The sequence below is a fragment of the Thrips palmi genome, unplaced genomic scaffold, assembly GCF_012932325.1.
Source record: "Thrips palmi isolate BJ-2018 unplaced genomic scaffold, TpBJ-2018v1 HiC_scaffold_19, whole genome shotgun sequence".
NCBI lineage: Eukaryota > Metazoa > Arthropoda > Insecta > Thysanoptera > Thripidae > Thrips > Thrips palmi.
The window spans coordinates 12,739,023-12,754,437 of NW_023144628.1; the positions used below are offsets into that span (position 1 = coordinate 12,739,023).

At 43.5% G+C, this 15,415-nt stretch overlaps 1 protein-coding gene across 2 annotated transcripts in view; it reads left to right on the forward strand.

Moving 5' to 3' along the window:
* The first annotated feature begins 1,025 nt into the window (after positions 1-1,025).
* Positions 1,026-15,415, forward strand: part of LOC117646069 (cell wall protein AWA1-like) — a 33,740-nt gene continuing 19,350 nt past the window's right edge. The window contains exons 1-3 of one of the 2 annotated variants that reach the window (XM_034386744.1): positions 1,026-1,188; positions 6,116-6,183; positions 8,949-10,579. In XM_034386744.1, coding sequence (XP_034242635.1) covers positions 1,114-1,188; positions 6,116-6,183; positions 8,949-10,269 — 1,464 coding nt within the window. In that variant the 5' untranslated portion in view covers positions 1,026-1,113 and the 3' untranslated portion in view covers positions 10,270-10,579. Of the gene's footprint in view, positions 1,189-6,115; positions 6,184-8,948; positions 10,580-15,415 lie in introns of those variants that run through there. The other variant, XM_034386740.1, reaches the window with a different exon arrangement.

Genomic DNA, 15,415 nt, shown 5'->3' on the forward strand with positions numbered 1-15,415 from the left:
CTTCGATGAGGATCTTATAGTTCAGCTTGATTTTGAATTAGACTTAGCCTTGGAGAAAATTTTACAGAGGAAAACCGCTTGCGTCATACTCGCGTCGGCAACCAAGGATATGTGGTAGTGGTTGCCAGAGAAGTAGGCAATTAGTAGCCCAAACACACAGGTGTGCGGCTGGCTGCATCATCTCCTGCATACTAGGCAGTTACTTAACAGCTGTGGAAATAAGTTGCCTTGTAGGCAACAGCCCGCCGCTCACCAGTGTGTTTGGGATACTTTTAGCCAACTCCTCATTGATATATTAGGGCAAGATAAACCGAATGATGTAGTCAAAATTTACATTCGCCATGTTTAAAATCCGAGGATTCGAGCGTGAAGTAATTCGACCTATCAGGGAGTGGCCTCAGATATCAGTCGCTGCCTGTACACGGAGCAGGCGGTCTATGAATAGGGTTGGCTGCCTTTGATGTCACTTAATTCGGGTCCTTCTCTGCAAAATCACCATTTTTTGGGTGCACTGTTTTACTTTCCCCCCTACAAAAACCGCAAAACCCAAGAACTTCTTGAGATACTTTAAGACAATGAAGTAGGGACCTCAATGGACCTTCAGGACAAAAATTTCAAAAATCGAAGATGGCGTTCGGTGGGAACTACACTGTAATGTTCACTGTTTCTTCGTTAGAGTGAACTTTCCTATTTTCACATCTATCGACACCAAACCGACGCCATTTTATGCGAAATTTCATTTCCTTTCGAATGAGCACAGAATCACCACTCTAGGTCTCATAGGAGCCAAGATATTGGCACTTAAGTGAAACACTGTTTTTTACATTTGGCAAACTAGCCAAAAATGAGGTATGGCTATATCCTCGGAAGTATTGGAAATTGGCCAAAACTATTTTAGGGCATCGATCTTAACACTAATTGACGGCGATCCACCGGCTTTGGTCCAAATCGGTGACATCATGGCTTTGGCTCTGGTTGACTTGGCATAAAATGACCCTAATACATTTCTTCCACTCCCACAGTCTCTGCATTGCTTCGTCCAGCGCGGTCTGCTAGCAAGACCTGAGCCGCTCCTGAGACTTCAGCCGCTGCCGCCTCCGTTGCGAACCGGTCATGGAGTCCGTTACGGAGCTCACCGAGGCGACGCAGACCATGGTGCCAGACGCGCTGCAAGGAGTTGATGAGGAGGTGAGTTCACTCAAGTCGGGTCTGTTTTTCGTACATGGGAAGTATGTTACACTGGTAAAACAGAGGCACAAAAACTACGCCCGTTACGGCATAAATACCCTGTCAGGCCCTTTAGAGACGTGAATCGTTTAACGCCCTTAGAAGTCACTCCCATTTTACGTACGTAGTTTGCTTTGACAAGCATACGGAAGTTTGCTTTCAAGAAGGTGACAGGAAATTGTGTTAGGCCTAGCACACTCGTGCTCTGCTCGTCCAAGCGTATTCCTATGGATGTGAACGTGTTCACTCTCAGCCTCGCTCTGATTTTTTGTTAAACGTATCAACGTTTGTGCTCATTAATAGGCGTATTAACTTACTATTCTCGTTTGTTTCAGAAACATAATTATCCATTTCGTCTTGACAAATCTGTTAAGCTCCTTTACGAAATTCTATCAATGTGCACAAACGTCAATGAATATTTATTAACTTTCGATTGAAGGATGAGAGTGTACTTGTCCAACGATACTATTGTAGAAGGGAGCCTTTCAAGCATCTCAGTTGTGTGTGCTCTCAGTGCATTCGGTGTTTGGCTAGATCGAGCGTAGACCGGGCCGGGGGGGGGGGGGGGGGCACACTCAGCACGTTACTGATTTTTTAGGCACGAAGTAGCCTTATAGTATACCCAGGATGCAGCCGGCCCGAGATTCAATTTGTGTGGCCCTTTATGCATTTCGGAAATTTTCTATACGATTTTAATGAGACTTTGCAGACTTGTAGAACTTTGGACGCTGATTCTCATGCTGAAATCTGGTTAAAAAGTTGGTGGCCAATTTTGAGAAATTTGCTGTCAAAATCGCCGTTTCCATGGCGAAACTCGACTCGTCAAAGGAAAAAAAAAGGAGTGGGGGGAGCCGAGCCGGGGCGGACCAATAGCCGAGCTTCTTTTTGGGTCTGTACAGCTTACTCCAAAAGCCGAAACAGCACATTCGAAATGAAAAAGTTCTTTGACTGCAGGTAGACAAGATGCAACAATAGAATTGGTGTCGGTTCGAACGCAGTTTTTCGGGTAGAACTATCCAATAATACTTCTTGATCGGAGTGTTTTTGGACTTGCGCAGTAGGTTTTCAACCTGTTCAACAGTTTAAGGCCAGGGACAGGTGAAAAAATGAAGAAGTTTGGTGAAATTGAATGAAATGAGTTCTGGGTGGAAAATGGTCCTTTGGACCTTCCTTTTTCAGGTCTGTGGGGACTTCGACTATCCGGGACCTGGAAGTGCTTAAAATACATCTTTTCGCACACTCCTGCATTTACGACACTTTAGTAAAATTGTCCTTTTTGCCATCAAGGGGGGGGGGGGGGGGTTCTAGCGAAAATCTTGCCATTTTCAAAATGAACCCCACTGTCATAATTTTTTGGGAATATGAAATCATACTTCAAAGAGACTAAGATTTGATTTTTGAAGGCATATGCTAGGTCTTGAACCCAGTCGAATTGTCTTTTTTGGACTTTTTTGGGGCTTTATTTAGCCGTATCTTGAACAACCCTCTTGCGCATACTATTCTGACGAAAAAGGCTTATCTTCACATTTTGCACTTCTTCGATTCATTTTAAAAAGTTTCCAGCATGCCTAGTTCAAAATTTCCTTTATTTAGTAATCACATGCTTTTTTCATCTAAAAGTCACTAAAATTGTCTTTTTTGTACATTGTTGATAAATTTAAGTGAAATGCATGCTTTAGAAGCTTCCCAAATGATAATGTAATGGACATTTTCAGTTGTGCATGCTGGGATCTTTTAAAATGAATCGAAGAAGTGAAAAATTCCAGGTCAACCTTTTACGACAAAATAGTATGCGCAAGGGGATTTTTTTTGGGTGAAAATCCATTAAAATCTGTCACCAAACTTTAAACGCCCCTTTTTTCCGAAGACATTTTTTTAACATTTGAATGGTCCTGTGCGCATACAGTTTGAAGTGTCGTCAATGATATTTTTTCCACTGACTCAGTGGGTTATTGCGAGGAAACGCAAGTGACAGTTTTTGTATATTCCACCCAGAAGTATGGTTTTGGATATCGGTTTTTACAAAAAAAGGGAAAATCTTTGGTTTTTGAAAAATGTCAAAATTGAAAAGTTGGTATTTTGCTATCAGTGCCGGAAACTAAAATCTGTCACTTGCGTTTGTTCTTTGGACTTAGACGAACAAAAAAATATGTCGGTCAGGTCAATAACCCAAAATGGGAAACGCACAGGAATTTTTTAACAAACACTTAAAAAATTATAAAAAAGCCTGTATCTCAGGAACCGCTTGATATTATGGGATGGGATTTTGGGTGAAATAGTTTATCATCAAGAGTAAGATTTTGACAGAAAATAACAAGTTTTGGACCAGCAGTTTCTGAGATCATTTTTTCACCTGTCCCTGGCCTTAACCAACTGTAGCATTTGAAATCTGTATTAATTTTGCACTCTTTCTTGTTTTTTCTTTGTTTCCTGCTTATGAAAATTCATCTAAAACAAATTTTCAATTTTTTTGTGTTAACTTTCTAAAAAAATATTCCCAAAAAATTAGCAAAACAAAAGTTCTTTTTTCTGAAATAAAGTTACTCAAATATTACTTTTCTTCTGTCAATAAACAATTTTGTTGTTGTTGTGATTCAGTTAGCACTAGGACCACTTCGCTCCACCTCGCGACTTGCAGTGCTCATGTTCCTCGAACAAGACTCACCCGCGTTTCGAAACCATCCCTCCCTAGTTTATGAAGTTTGTCAAACCATCGTGCAACCGTCGTGGTGTTGAAACGTTGTAAGGGAGAACTATTACACAGAATTGAAGAAAACATGACAAGAGAACCATAGCCTTTTGAAACAAGCCAAACAATTCAACGTCAGCAACAATGGAGGGGCAGTTTTAATGCGCGACTGCTGGTGCTTTCAGCTTCGCGATTTTCGCAAGGGCGCAGACGCCGAGAAACTAGTTGCCAACCCGTGAAAATTAATTTACTGCCTTCTTTCTGCTAAGAACATTTTAATAATGATGTACTTTAAAGATGTTCCATTGTCAGAACCTTGCGGAATACATTAGCATTGGAATTTTTTGAATTTACCAGCATTTTGATTTCTATTTATTGTCAAGTTTTAATTTCGACGGGTGGCACATCGACCACATTGGTACCACTGCCATTGCTAGTCCCCTGAGCCACAACTTCACAACACCACTTCTTTTCTTTCTCCACACTCTTTACACAATAATCAAATTGACTTCGTGACTCCTAGGATGTCTTGAAATCGTATTTTTTTTCATTTCGTCAGCACGTATGCATGTTATGTCCATTTTTAGGCACGAAGTAGCCTTATAGTATACCCAGGATTCAGCCGGCCCGAGATTCAATTTGTGTGGCCCTTTATGCATTTCGGAAATTTTCTATACGATTTTAATGAGATTTTGCAGACTTGTAGAACTTTGAACGCTGATTCTTATGCTGAAATCTGGTTAAAAAGTTAACGGCCAATTTTGAGAAATTTGCTGTCAAAATCGCCGTTTCCATGGCAAAACTCGACTCGTCAAAGGGAGTGGGGGGAGCCGAGCCGGGGCGGACCAATAGCCGAGCTTCATTTTGGGTCTGTACAGCTTACTCCAAAAGCTGAAATGGCACGTTCGAAATGAAAAATTTCTTTGACTGCAGGTAGACAAGATGCAACAATAGAATTGGTGTCGGTTCGAACGCAGTTTTTCGGGTAGAACTATCCAATAATACTTCTTGATCGGAGTGTTTTTGGACATGCGCAGTAGGTTTGCAACCTGTTTAACAGTTTAACCAACTGTAGCATTTGAAATCTGTATTAATTTTGCTCTCTTTTTTGTTTTTTCTTTGTTTCCTGCTAATGAAAATTCATATAAAACAAATTTTCAATTTTAATGTGATAACTTTCTAAAAAAATGTTCACAAAAAATTAGCAATACAAAAGTTCTTTTTTTCTGACATAAAGTTTCTCAAATATCACTTTTTTTTCTGTCAATAAAACAATTTTGTTGTTGTTGTGATTCAGTTAGCACTAGGACCACTTCGCTCCACCTCGCGACTTGCAGTGCTCATGTTCCTCGAACAAGACTCACCCGCGTTTCGAAACCTTCCCTCCCGAGTTTATGAAGTTTGTCAAACCAACCGTCGTGGTGTTAATACGTTGTGAGTGAGAACTATTACACAGAATTGAAGAAAACATGACTAGAGAACCATAGCCTTTTGAAACAAGCCAAACAATTCAACGTCAGCAACAATGGAGGGGCAGTTTTAATGCGCGACTGCTGGTGCTTTCAGCTTCGCGATTTTCGCAAGGGCGCAGACGCCGAGAAGATTGTTGCCAACCCGTGAAAATTAATTTACTGCCTTCTTTCTGCTAAGAACATTTTAATAATGATGGACTTTAAAGATGTTCCATTGTCAGAACACTGCAGAATACATTAGCATTGGAATTTTTTGAATTTACCAGCATTTTGATTTCTATTTATTGTCAAGTTTAAATTTCGACGGGTGGCACATCGACCACATTGGTACCACTGCCATTGGTAGTCCCCTGAGCCACAACTTCACAACACCACTTCTTTTCTTTCTCCACACTCTTACACAATAATCAAATTGACTTCGTGACTCCTAGGATTTCTTGAAATCGTATTTTTTAAAGAACTAATTAGGAAATATTAATTAATGTACTGACAATTTAGTATTGAACATATTTTTACAGAGGAAATTGGTCCTACTTACTTTAGGTATTATTGTTGATTATACGAAAACGTAATCCATTAGAAAAAAGCAAGTTGACACTTACATTGCAATTGCAGCTTGAGCTTTAGCAACGTTATCCTGCTTAAAAGTCGGTGCTGAGAGTGCAGTTCACTTTAAAACTTTGATTGTGTATTGTGCCTCTTCTAATCCTGAGAACGCTGTGCCCAGGCGTCGCTGCTGTCGCTGCCGGACGACGACCTGCTCGGCGTGCTGCAGTACCTGAGCACGCCGGACCTGCTCCCAGACGAAACCTGGAACGGACTTTTTCCCGTTGCAAGCTTGTTTAAAGTGCGTTGGAACTGCGTTATGGAGGTTTCAACACGGTTACAACGGATTTCTAACTCACTCCAACAAACTTTATTCCGTTAAAAACGCGTTGACGCTAACAGCTTTTTAACGCACTTTACCCGGAGGCCCGCACGGAGTTTGTAACGGGCTTTCAACGGTGTTTAGTTCGTTGGAACTGCGTTGAGGAATAGTGAGTTTCAACGATCTTTGCTTCGAGGCTTTCAACGGTGTTTTCACAGAGTTTCACGGTCTTTAGTACGTTGAAACTGCGTTGTAGAATAGTGACTTTAAACGCGCTTTGGTTTCAGACTTTTAACAAAGTTGTAACGGTCTTTCAACGGTGTTTATTTCGTTTGAACTGCGTTGGGGCATAGTGAGCTTCAACGGTCTTTGCTTTGAGGCTTTCAACGGTGTTTTAACAGGGTTTCACGGCCTTTAGTACGTTGAAACTGCGTTGTAGAATGGTGACTTTAAACGCTCTTTGATTTCAGACTTTTAACAGAGTTGTAACGGGCTTCTTCAGATGTTTACAGCGTTAGAGCTGCGTTGTTGAGTCGCGAGTTTTGGCCCCTTCGCTCGGTCGCTGTAACATGTGACCGAAAGGTGGAGAATGAAAGGTGGTGGAATGACAAGTGAAAGGGTGCAGCGCAGCGCGGGAGTAACAGTGCGATGCAGGCAGCATGGACAGATCCACGGCAGCCACCTCCATTAGCCCAATAATTGCTTCCGAGTTATGTGTAAATAAAGACTGGGTGTTGTAAAGCGTGTTGGCCTTGCCTCCCCCCTCCCCCTTGTCCCACCGGGCCTTCCAAGGAACGCCACTGACCTGCCCGCCTGCCCTCTTGTCCCATGTGGTGGAGGAGGCGGGTCGCGAGGGGGAGGGGGACGTTACCCTGCGGAGATGCCCAATCTTGCACATGGGTGCGAGAGAGAGGCATAATTTGTGACGCATTTCGTCTGCTTCTTTCCCGCACGTATTGCCTACGTTACCCGAGATTTTACCTCTCTCAGGATAAGGGTGTCCATCATGCGTATCAACGGCTTGATCAAGAGGGTCTCTTTCTATTGGGCCAGTGCGTAATGCCAAAAGCAAATAAACCAAAAACATTTACCAAATGTAAATAAATTAAAATGACGCGTACTTTGACTCCTGTGAAAGACAATTTTATACTTCACGGTCGCGGGGTAGCGTTTTGACAACTGAGACTTTTCAAAAGTGCATACTGATCGGGATGCTGCAAAATAAATACCTCGCAATTTTCTGATCTATCTGAGAAGAGCGGTGTTTCCACAGCAACATGCAAAATCGCGCATTGTCTGTAAAACCACCACTCCGCACTTGATTCGGCACAGCTGAACTAAACCGAGTGCGCGCGCGCGCCACGCCAGTGCCGCGTCATGCCACTCCCTCGCCACCCTGCCCGCCCGCCCCGCCACCTCGCCTCCGGCCTACCTCCTCCCCCTCCCCAACCCCGCGCCGCCCTCGTCATCCTGCGTCCTCACTGCCGCGCCGTGCCGTGCCGCGCCGCTTCCAGCCGCCCGGCCCGAGGGGGAAACAACTAGCCAAAAAAATGTACACCAAAAATTTAAATTTCAAAAATTTTTAAAAATTTTAAAAAATTTGGGAAATTTATAAAAATTTTACAAAATTCCAAGAAATTTAGACAAAAAATTAAAAAATTTCCGAGTAATTTGGTCTGAAACCAATAAAAATATTAAAAAAATTCGAAAAATGAAAAAAAAATTAAAAAAATTTTAAAAAAAATTAAAGAAAATTTCAAAAATTTGAAAAAAAAATTAAAAAATTTCAAAATTTTTTGGGGAAAAGTTTAACAAATTTTTTTCGTTTCTCTCAAAAATTTAAAAAAAATTTGCCAAAAATTTGCAAAAATTTACAAAAAATTTCAACAATTTTCAAAAATTTGTAAAAAAAAATCTCAAAAATTTGTTAAATTTAAAAAAAAATTCAAAAATAATGAAAAATTTAAATAATTTTGACAAATTTTGAAAAATTGCAGAAATTTTAAAAAATTTGAAAAATTTGAAAAAATTTCAAAAAATTTGGAAAATTTTGAAAAATTTTGGAAAGTGTACACAAAAATTTTGAGTTGTTTCCCCCTCGGCCCGGCCGCCCAGAGTCGTCGGCTGCCTGAGGCCTCGTCCCCCGTGCGCTACCATAGCACAGGCGGCAGCATGGCGAACCAGCAAGTCGGAGGCCCAGGGTTCCACTACTAACCAATGTCCTTCTTTCAGATCTCGCAGTGTGTGTGTGTATGTGTATGTATGTGTGTGTCTGTGTGCTTGTAATCCTATACTTCCTTTCAGGCAGGCGAAGAACTCCGTTGAAACACGTTGAAAACACGTTGAAAACGCGTTGCAAGCAACGCGTTGCGACCCTACACGTCACAAACAATTGATTGCTTTTGCTGCGTTGAAACTGCGTTGAAACCCCGTTACAACAGCGTTGCCCGTCTCCAGGCCGAAACGCAGTTGTAACAGGATCGCAACACTGTTTTAACGGACTATAACGCGTTTCCGTAACGCAGTTGAAACGAAGTTTGACGCGAGTTGCAACAGAGTTCTAACGCAGTTTTGTCCAATAATTGTCAGTTTCAACGCAGTATTCTGCGTTAAAGAACGGAGTTGTAACGAAGTTCCAACGGGGAAAAATCTGTTTAGAGACCGTTGTAACACCGGTAAAGAAAACGTCTGGGCTGTCGTGCTCGGCGGCCTGCCGTCGCTTGCGGGGCGTTGCTCTGCGCCCCGAGCTGTGGCGGCGCCGCAACCTCGACGACAAGCGCTCCCCTGGAGTCGAGGATGCCTTGCGCCTGGCGCCCTGCGCCTTCCGCCTAACCTTGTCGTTTTACGATTTGCGCTCGCTCGGCGAAATCGGCAGGCTGGCCGCCACGACCCGCTGTGCCGCTGTCCAGCTGGTCCTCGAGGTGGACCCTGATGCTCCCGCGTTGCTCCGAGCGGCCCAACTCGCGATCCGCAACCAGGCGGGGCTGGGGAGGCTGAAGAGTCTGCGCGTGGCCTTGCACGCCTCCAGACATATCCACGAAGGAAGCGCGACCACCATCCCTGACTTGCTGGCGGAGGTCCTTCGCATCGAGGGTCTGTTCTGGTTGGATGTGGACATCTACCGTAGCTCCAGTAGAGCAATAGACTGGCCTATGCCTACTGTAGAGGCAGAGGAGCCTGCAGCGCAGATCCCGGCTTCCATCGAGCGGGCGACCCTCCGGAACGTCCCGCCCCACTTCGCGCACTGCGTGCTGCGCCGGCACGCAGCCACACTGCAGTCCGTGGCGCTCTGGGGGGACTGCCGGAGCGTGGCGCCGCTGCTGGCCGCCATCCCCGGGCTGCGGCACTTGGACTTGAAGTGCCCCGTGATGGACGACCTGCACCTGGTGGCCAGCTGCGCTGCCCTGCGCTCCCTCAAGCTGACCTGTGCGCCCTTCCCAGACGCCGCAGAAGCCGCGGCGTCCCGGGCCACCCTGGAGGCGTTCCTGCGCGCCGCCACGCACCTGGAGGAGCTGGAGATCGAGCTAGGCGTTCTTCGGTGGTTTCCCGACCTGGCCGCACCGGGGCTGCTCACCCTGCGGAAGCTGGCCATCATCTTCAGCTTCTGCGAAGTGCCGTATATCACGGCTGTGCCCAAATTACCTGCCCTGGAGTGGTTAATGCTGTCCGACGTGGTGCCCGTGTACGTTCTGGGCGTCGTCAACCCTGCCAGTATGCCCCGTCTCCGCGGCCTCTGCATCCCCCGCCCCTTGCGGGGTACCGAAACTTGCGTGCACGCCGCCGTGCACACGGCAGATGTGCGTCGAATCCTCACCAGCTACAGCGACTTTTATCTGGTCGTCGCTTCCCGGTCATGCATGAAGTGCGAGCACTGCCTGAAGGGCTGCCACGGCGTGCCTTGGCCATCGTACACCACTGTTGGCTTCTACACGCTCCACGCGCCGGGCAGGGATGCAGTAAATGCATTGACCTGGGGTAGTGAAGAAGCATGCGAGAAGTGGATGAAAGCGTGATGCGGGAACTCTCATTATCGCGTTATTATCGCGTTTTTATCATGTTGACCACTGTATTTTTCTTATTTTAGCGCAAGAGTTGTGTCATTAAGGTGTGGGTGAGGATTGTGAGGCGTTCATTTTCCGTGCCCTCTTCACCGGTGTCCTCCACGAAATATTGAATTTTCCCTGAAATCGTGTCACTGCCTTCCGTTCCTGGAGACCTGTCAGTTATTAAGTCAGTTTTTTAAATCAATAATACTAACATTACGGGGTTTTGAATAGTTAAAACACGTGTTTCCTCTGTGTCAACAGCATATAAAATAAAGACATACACTTAGTTAAAATTTAAACCTCGCATTTGTGTTCTCGTGTTTGCTTTTCTTCATTATCCAATTGGTACACTGAAAATAGCCGAAATGTCACTTTTGCGATTGCTTGAGTTTAAGTCGAGCGTTCGTCAACTCGCATACAACCATATAGGCTACATATTACTTGTACCTAACCTAACCATCAACAGTCCACTGGTAAAACTAAAGCGTAACTCTATGCTAGAGTCAAGCATGAAGTTACGCTTGAAGACGTTACGCTTCAAATGAAGCATACACTAAGAACCCCCCATGCATTTAATATAGAGGGAGTCTCGAGGGGGTAAACACTTCAAGAAATCGTGTACAGACTACTCGGTATTACGGTGTATTACACGTGTATTACGGCCTTAAAATGCCAAAATTTGGCTTATTTGATCCAAAAATGGTATTACGATCTCGTGTATTACGCGTAATACACGGTTTTGGTGTACAGGGTATTACGCGAGTGGTTACCCCCTCGGGGAGTCTTGATGGATTTAGCTTGATTTCAAGCGTAAACTGATTACGCTTGAAAAACAGAGGGTTATACTACGGTTTAATTTTTACCAGTGTTACTCCTTAAATAACAGGCAGCATAAATAATCAGCAAAAAAAAAAAAAACGGTGACAGCCTTGAATTGACTTATTCACATTAAATTAGTTAAGGTGTTGAGAAAAACTCATGACATGTCATAGACTTCATGCTCAACTTGTAGTCGAGAACCTCCTCTGCACGCTGGTTTCACGGAAAGTGCCTTTCATGTAATCGTTTTCGAGATATTTGACTTTGAAAATAAGGTCTTTTAACATGGGCTCTTATGGAGATCCCCGCGGGCCCGACAGTCAAATCGCCGTCATTATTGGCTGAGCGATAGCGAAGCCCTTGCCGTGTTTGGGCGCACCAAAAACTGACTGGTCGTGCGTCTGTCTGTCTGTAACTCACTCACGTTTCTCAGGAACTACTGATCGAATAGTATCCAAACTTCACACCTGATGTGTCCTAAACACCCTTCAGGGGGAGTTTATCTTAGATCAGCAATAATCATCGTTTGAAATATTCAAAACACCGTTTTGAACTAGGTTATTAGCGTTGTTAGGTTGGTAGCACCGTGTGGCCGCCCAATTTCTCATACCGGCAGCCGCGCTTGCAAGCCGTCTGCAAGACGGGACGGCACTTTTGCAAATAAACAAACTGAAGAGCAAAGGGGCTCCGAAATAGGTTCTGAGTTACTTTTTTAATATTTAAGAATGATTGAAACCCTTCCGGATTGTCAACAGAGGAAAATACGAAAACTGACAGTGAGAATGGTTTGCGTGTTTCGTTCCCCTCTCCCCCCTCCCCCGTCACGGGGGAATCTTCCTTCAGGTCAGTGCACTGTGAGTGTAGTTGTGGATTGTAAATGGAATGTTTTCTTTGCCTTTTACTTTGTATGCATCTACTGATTTTGTTTCCTCTGATAACATCTTCACTTTTAAATAACATAGTCAATCAAATCAGGTAAATGCATGAATAACTTCTGTTGAAATTAGAAGACATGTTAATTGTCTTGGTTTGACTCGGGAAATGTCATTCTATTGCAATGATGCAAGTAACATAAATATTCTAGTCCTAACATCTTTTGATTAAAAGAATCAATATATAGATGTGTATATTTAATGCTAACAGATTTTGAATTGATATTGGGTTTAAAGAGACGATTCAGGTTTTGAGCGGTGAGTGACTTGGCAATCGGATTTAATGTGAAGATTCCTTTCACTTCACCAAAGTTTGTGTCCGGTAAATGGAACTTAGTATTGGTAATGATTTAAAAGTTGGCTCTCTGAACCTTAGCCCAATACCCAATGTTAATACTATACTGTCATCTTTTACTCCAAAGATAAAATATCACAAGACATGAATAAGATGAATTATGTTGGCGTATTGAGCAACAAGTGGCCTCAGCATTGAACTTCATGAGACGATTGACTGAATTTGACAAAACTTGATCCCCGTCAAATGCTTCAGATCAGACTGCCCAAAAGTGAGTCACTTAATATAAACTATAATTACATATTCCAGTCTAAATTGTTTAATTCACTGGTTGAAAATGAAAGAATGACAAAAGGCTTCTCAAATATAACTAATAAATTTGTGAGTTCATTGGTTTGAAGAAAAATATAAATCGAATAGTAACTCAAGCAGACAAGTAGCCAATTAAGCGATTCAATGCTGGCAATAAAATGTTACTCGACTGAAGGAATCGCAGTGGTTAGGCATCATGGTATTGGTGACGACAAAGGGTGATCCATGAACGCAGACCCATACTTTACCCATTATAGATTAATTTGATATCTATATTTCTCAATTGAAACTCATATTGATTCTTGCAGTTTTTGGAGTGCTGATCATGAAAATCACTTCCATTTCTGCTCCAGACTTACATTTTCATCTCAAATTGGGTCATTTTGGACCAAAATTCTTAGGTCGAGTTTAATATTATTGATGCCTGCAGTCTTTGGTGAGCTGAACTCAAAAATAACTTCCAAATTTTTCCCAGACTCACGCTTGACCCAATTTTGACCAAATTTGGCCCAAAATTTTTTAATTGAGTTTGATGTTGATCCCAGTAGTTTTTTGTGTGCTGATAACGAAAATCACTTCCATTTTGACTCCAGACTTATATTTTCATCCCAAATAAGGTCATTTTGGATCAAAATTTTCAAGTCGAGTTCAATATTGTTTCCTACAGTTTTTGGTGTGCTGAACTCAAATATGACTTCCGAAATTTTCTCAGACTCACGCATTACCGAATTTTGACCAATTCTGGACCAAAATTTTTGAATCGAGTTTGACGTTTATCCCAACAGTTTTTTGTGTGCTGATAACGAAAATCACTTCCATTTATACACCAGACCTACATTTCACTATATATGAGCCCATAAGTTGCATATTTCGTCAACTTTAGCCAAGTCTGAAGAGTATAAACTAATTCTCATCGCTCAGCCACACTACGCGCCCACACTAAACGGCGCGTACCCCTAGTTATAAAAGTCATGACAAACTTCAAACGAACTGCCTATTTCGCTCTTTGTTCTGGTGCATCCAAAATAGCGTTTTTCAGCGAAGGTTGTGGGAATTTTCTCCCTCAGATGGAGGAGCTACGGCCCGAAACGGACTTTACATCCATTTTTACACCCTTACCGTTTTGAACAATTCTGACGGCCTGGAAGCGTCGTTTGACCGCCCAAGGTCCCGCGGGCACGGGCTTCTGGAAGCGTTTTTTATGTTCTTTCGATCCCAAGTGGTCGCGAGGTTCTAAAACGAAACGGAACCCCAGTAGACCGTCAGTTGTGAAAGCAGCATAGGTCACATGGTCACACGGTGGACATTTTCCCATAGGCTGTTTCGGGTTCAACAAGTGATGATACAAAGGTCACCTTCCGTAATTTAGCGAAGGATAAGTCAGGGAAGAGAGTGAAATAGCCACACTGTAAAAAATTTTGACACGAATTTTCGTGTTGTGGCTAGTGAAACGCCCCTTCTTAGTTATACTCTAAATGAATTTTGTGTGCCAGTGGCAATGAAACTTCATTCGCCCTGGCACACTAAATTTTGCTGGCCACTGGCGATCAGAAGGCTTCTTTCCTACGCCAAATGGCAATTTTTGAGTCGTGGCGCTGAAAAGTATGCTCGGAACCAACATTGTGAACTTGCAAGTTTGGCGAGGAGAATCCGTCTCGGGCCGATGAAAAAAGCGGCACAAGCGGTCGGCATAGAACCCGAAACTTCAACTTGGATGTCTTGTGCCTTGACCTCTCGGCCACCGCACCACTGCTGGGTGGAGCGCTCAACAGCGCTTCATCATGGACTCGCGAGGATTAGTCTGGCCACCACCACGTGTGGCGAAGCAAAGCATTCTTCCCTTAGCCACGACTTGAAATTTCTTAACTGTCGTCTGGGTAGGATGCCTTTTCAGTGCCACACCTATGATTTTTCTCCGCCAAGGGGCTGTCAAATTTAAAGTCGTGGCGGAGGGAAGCATCGTTTTGTTAGCCAAGTGGTAAATTTCACATTTCGACTTGAAATTTTATAAGCCAATGGCTCTATATATTCGATCTCGTGGTTTGGAAAGTGGCCTTTCCATAGCCAGTGGCGCTTTAAACACACTTTCGTGTCTGGCTAAGAAAATTCAAAAAGCCATTGGCTACATAAATTTAAAGCTATTTTTTACAGTGAGTTTTCTTTTGATGTGGCTGAGTCATATGCTACAGCGTGGCAATGTTGTCTGTTGTCTTATAGGTGTTGGTGACCATGACGGAACTTACAAAACGACACTTTAGCAGCTTACGAAACCTAGAAAAACAAAAGTTAGATTGACTTATCCACATGAGGACATGGTCTACGTTTAGTAAAACAAATTTGAATTGCCCAATCTACCAAATCAACCTCAGTTCAGGCGCAAGGCCCCGGTGACCTGAAATGACCCCCTACGCACGGAATCACCCGGGCGCTTGTGGTGTTTTATCGGTTCCTTGTATGCATACGAACTGCCGAAAAGACACTTGGACGAAATCCGACACCCCCTGTGGCTTTGGTACGGGTCTAAACACCCCAAAAACAGCCGTTTTCGAGGGTTTGGGACTAGATGGGTTCTTGCAAACCGAGATCCAAAAAAGTACCCAAATGGGTCTCAGATACTCAAAAAAATGCGCTCTTTCGAATGTCGTGTCGGACGAGGCTCTACGACGTCGGGTTTGGATGCTACGGGCTCTCAAAGTTGCTCAATTTCACTATTTTTACTGAAGATTTGAGCATATCAGGGCCGTTTGAAGTAGAC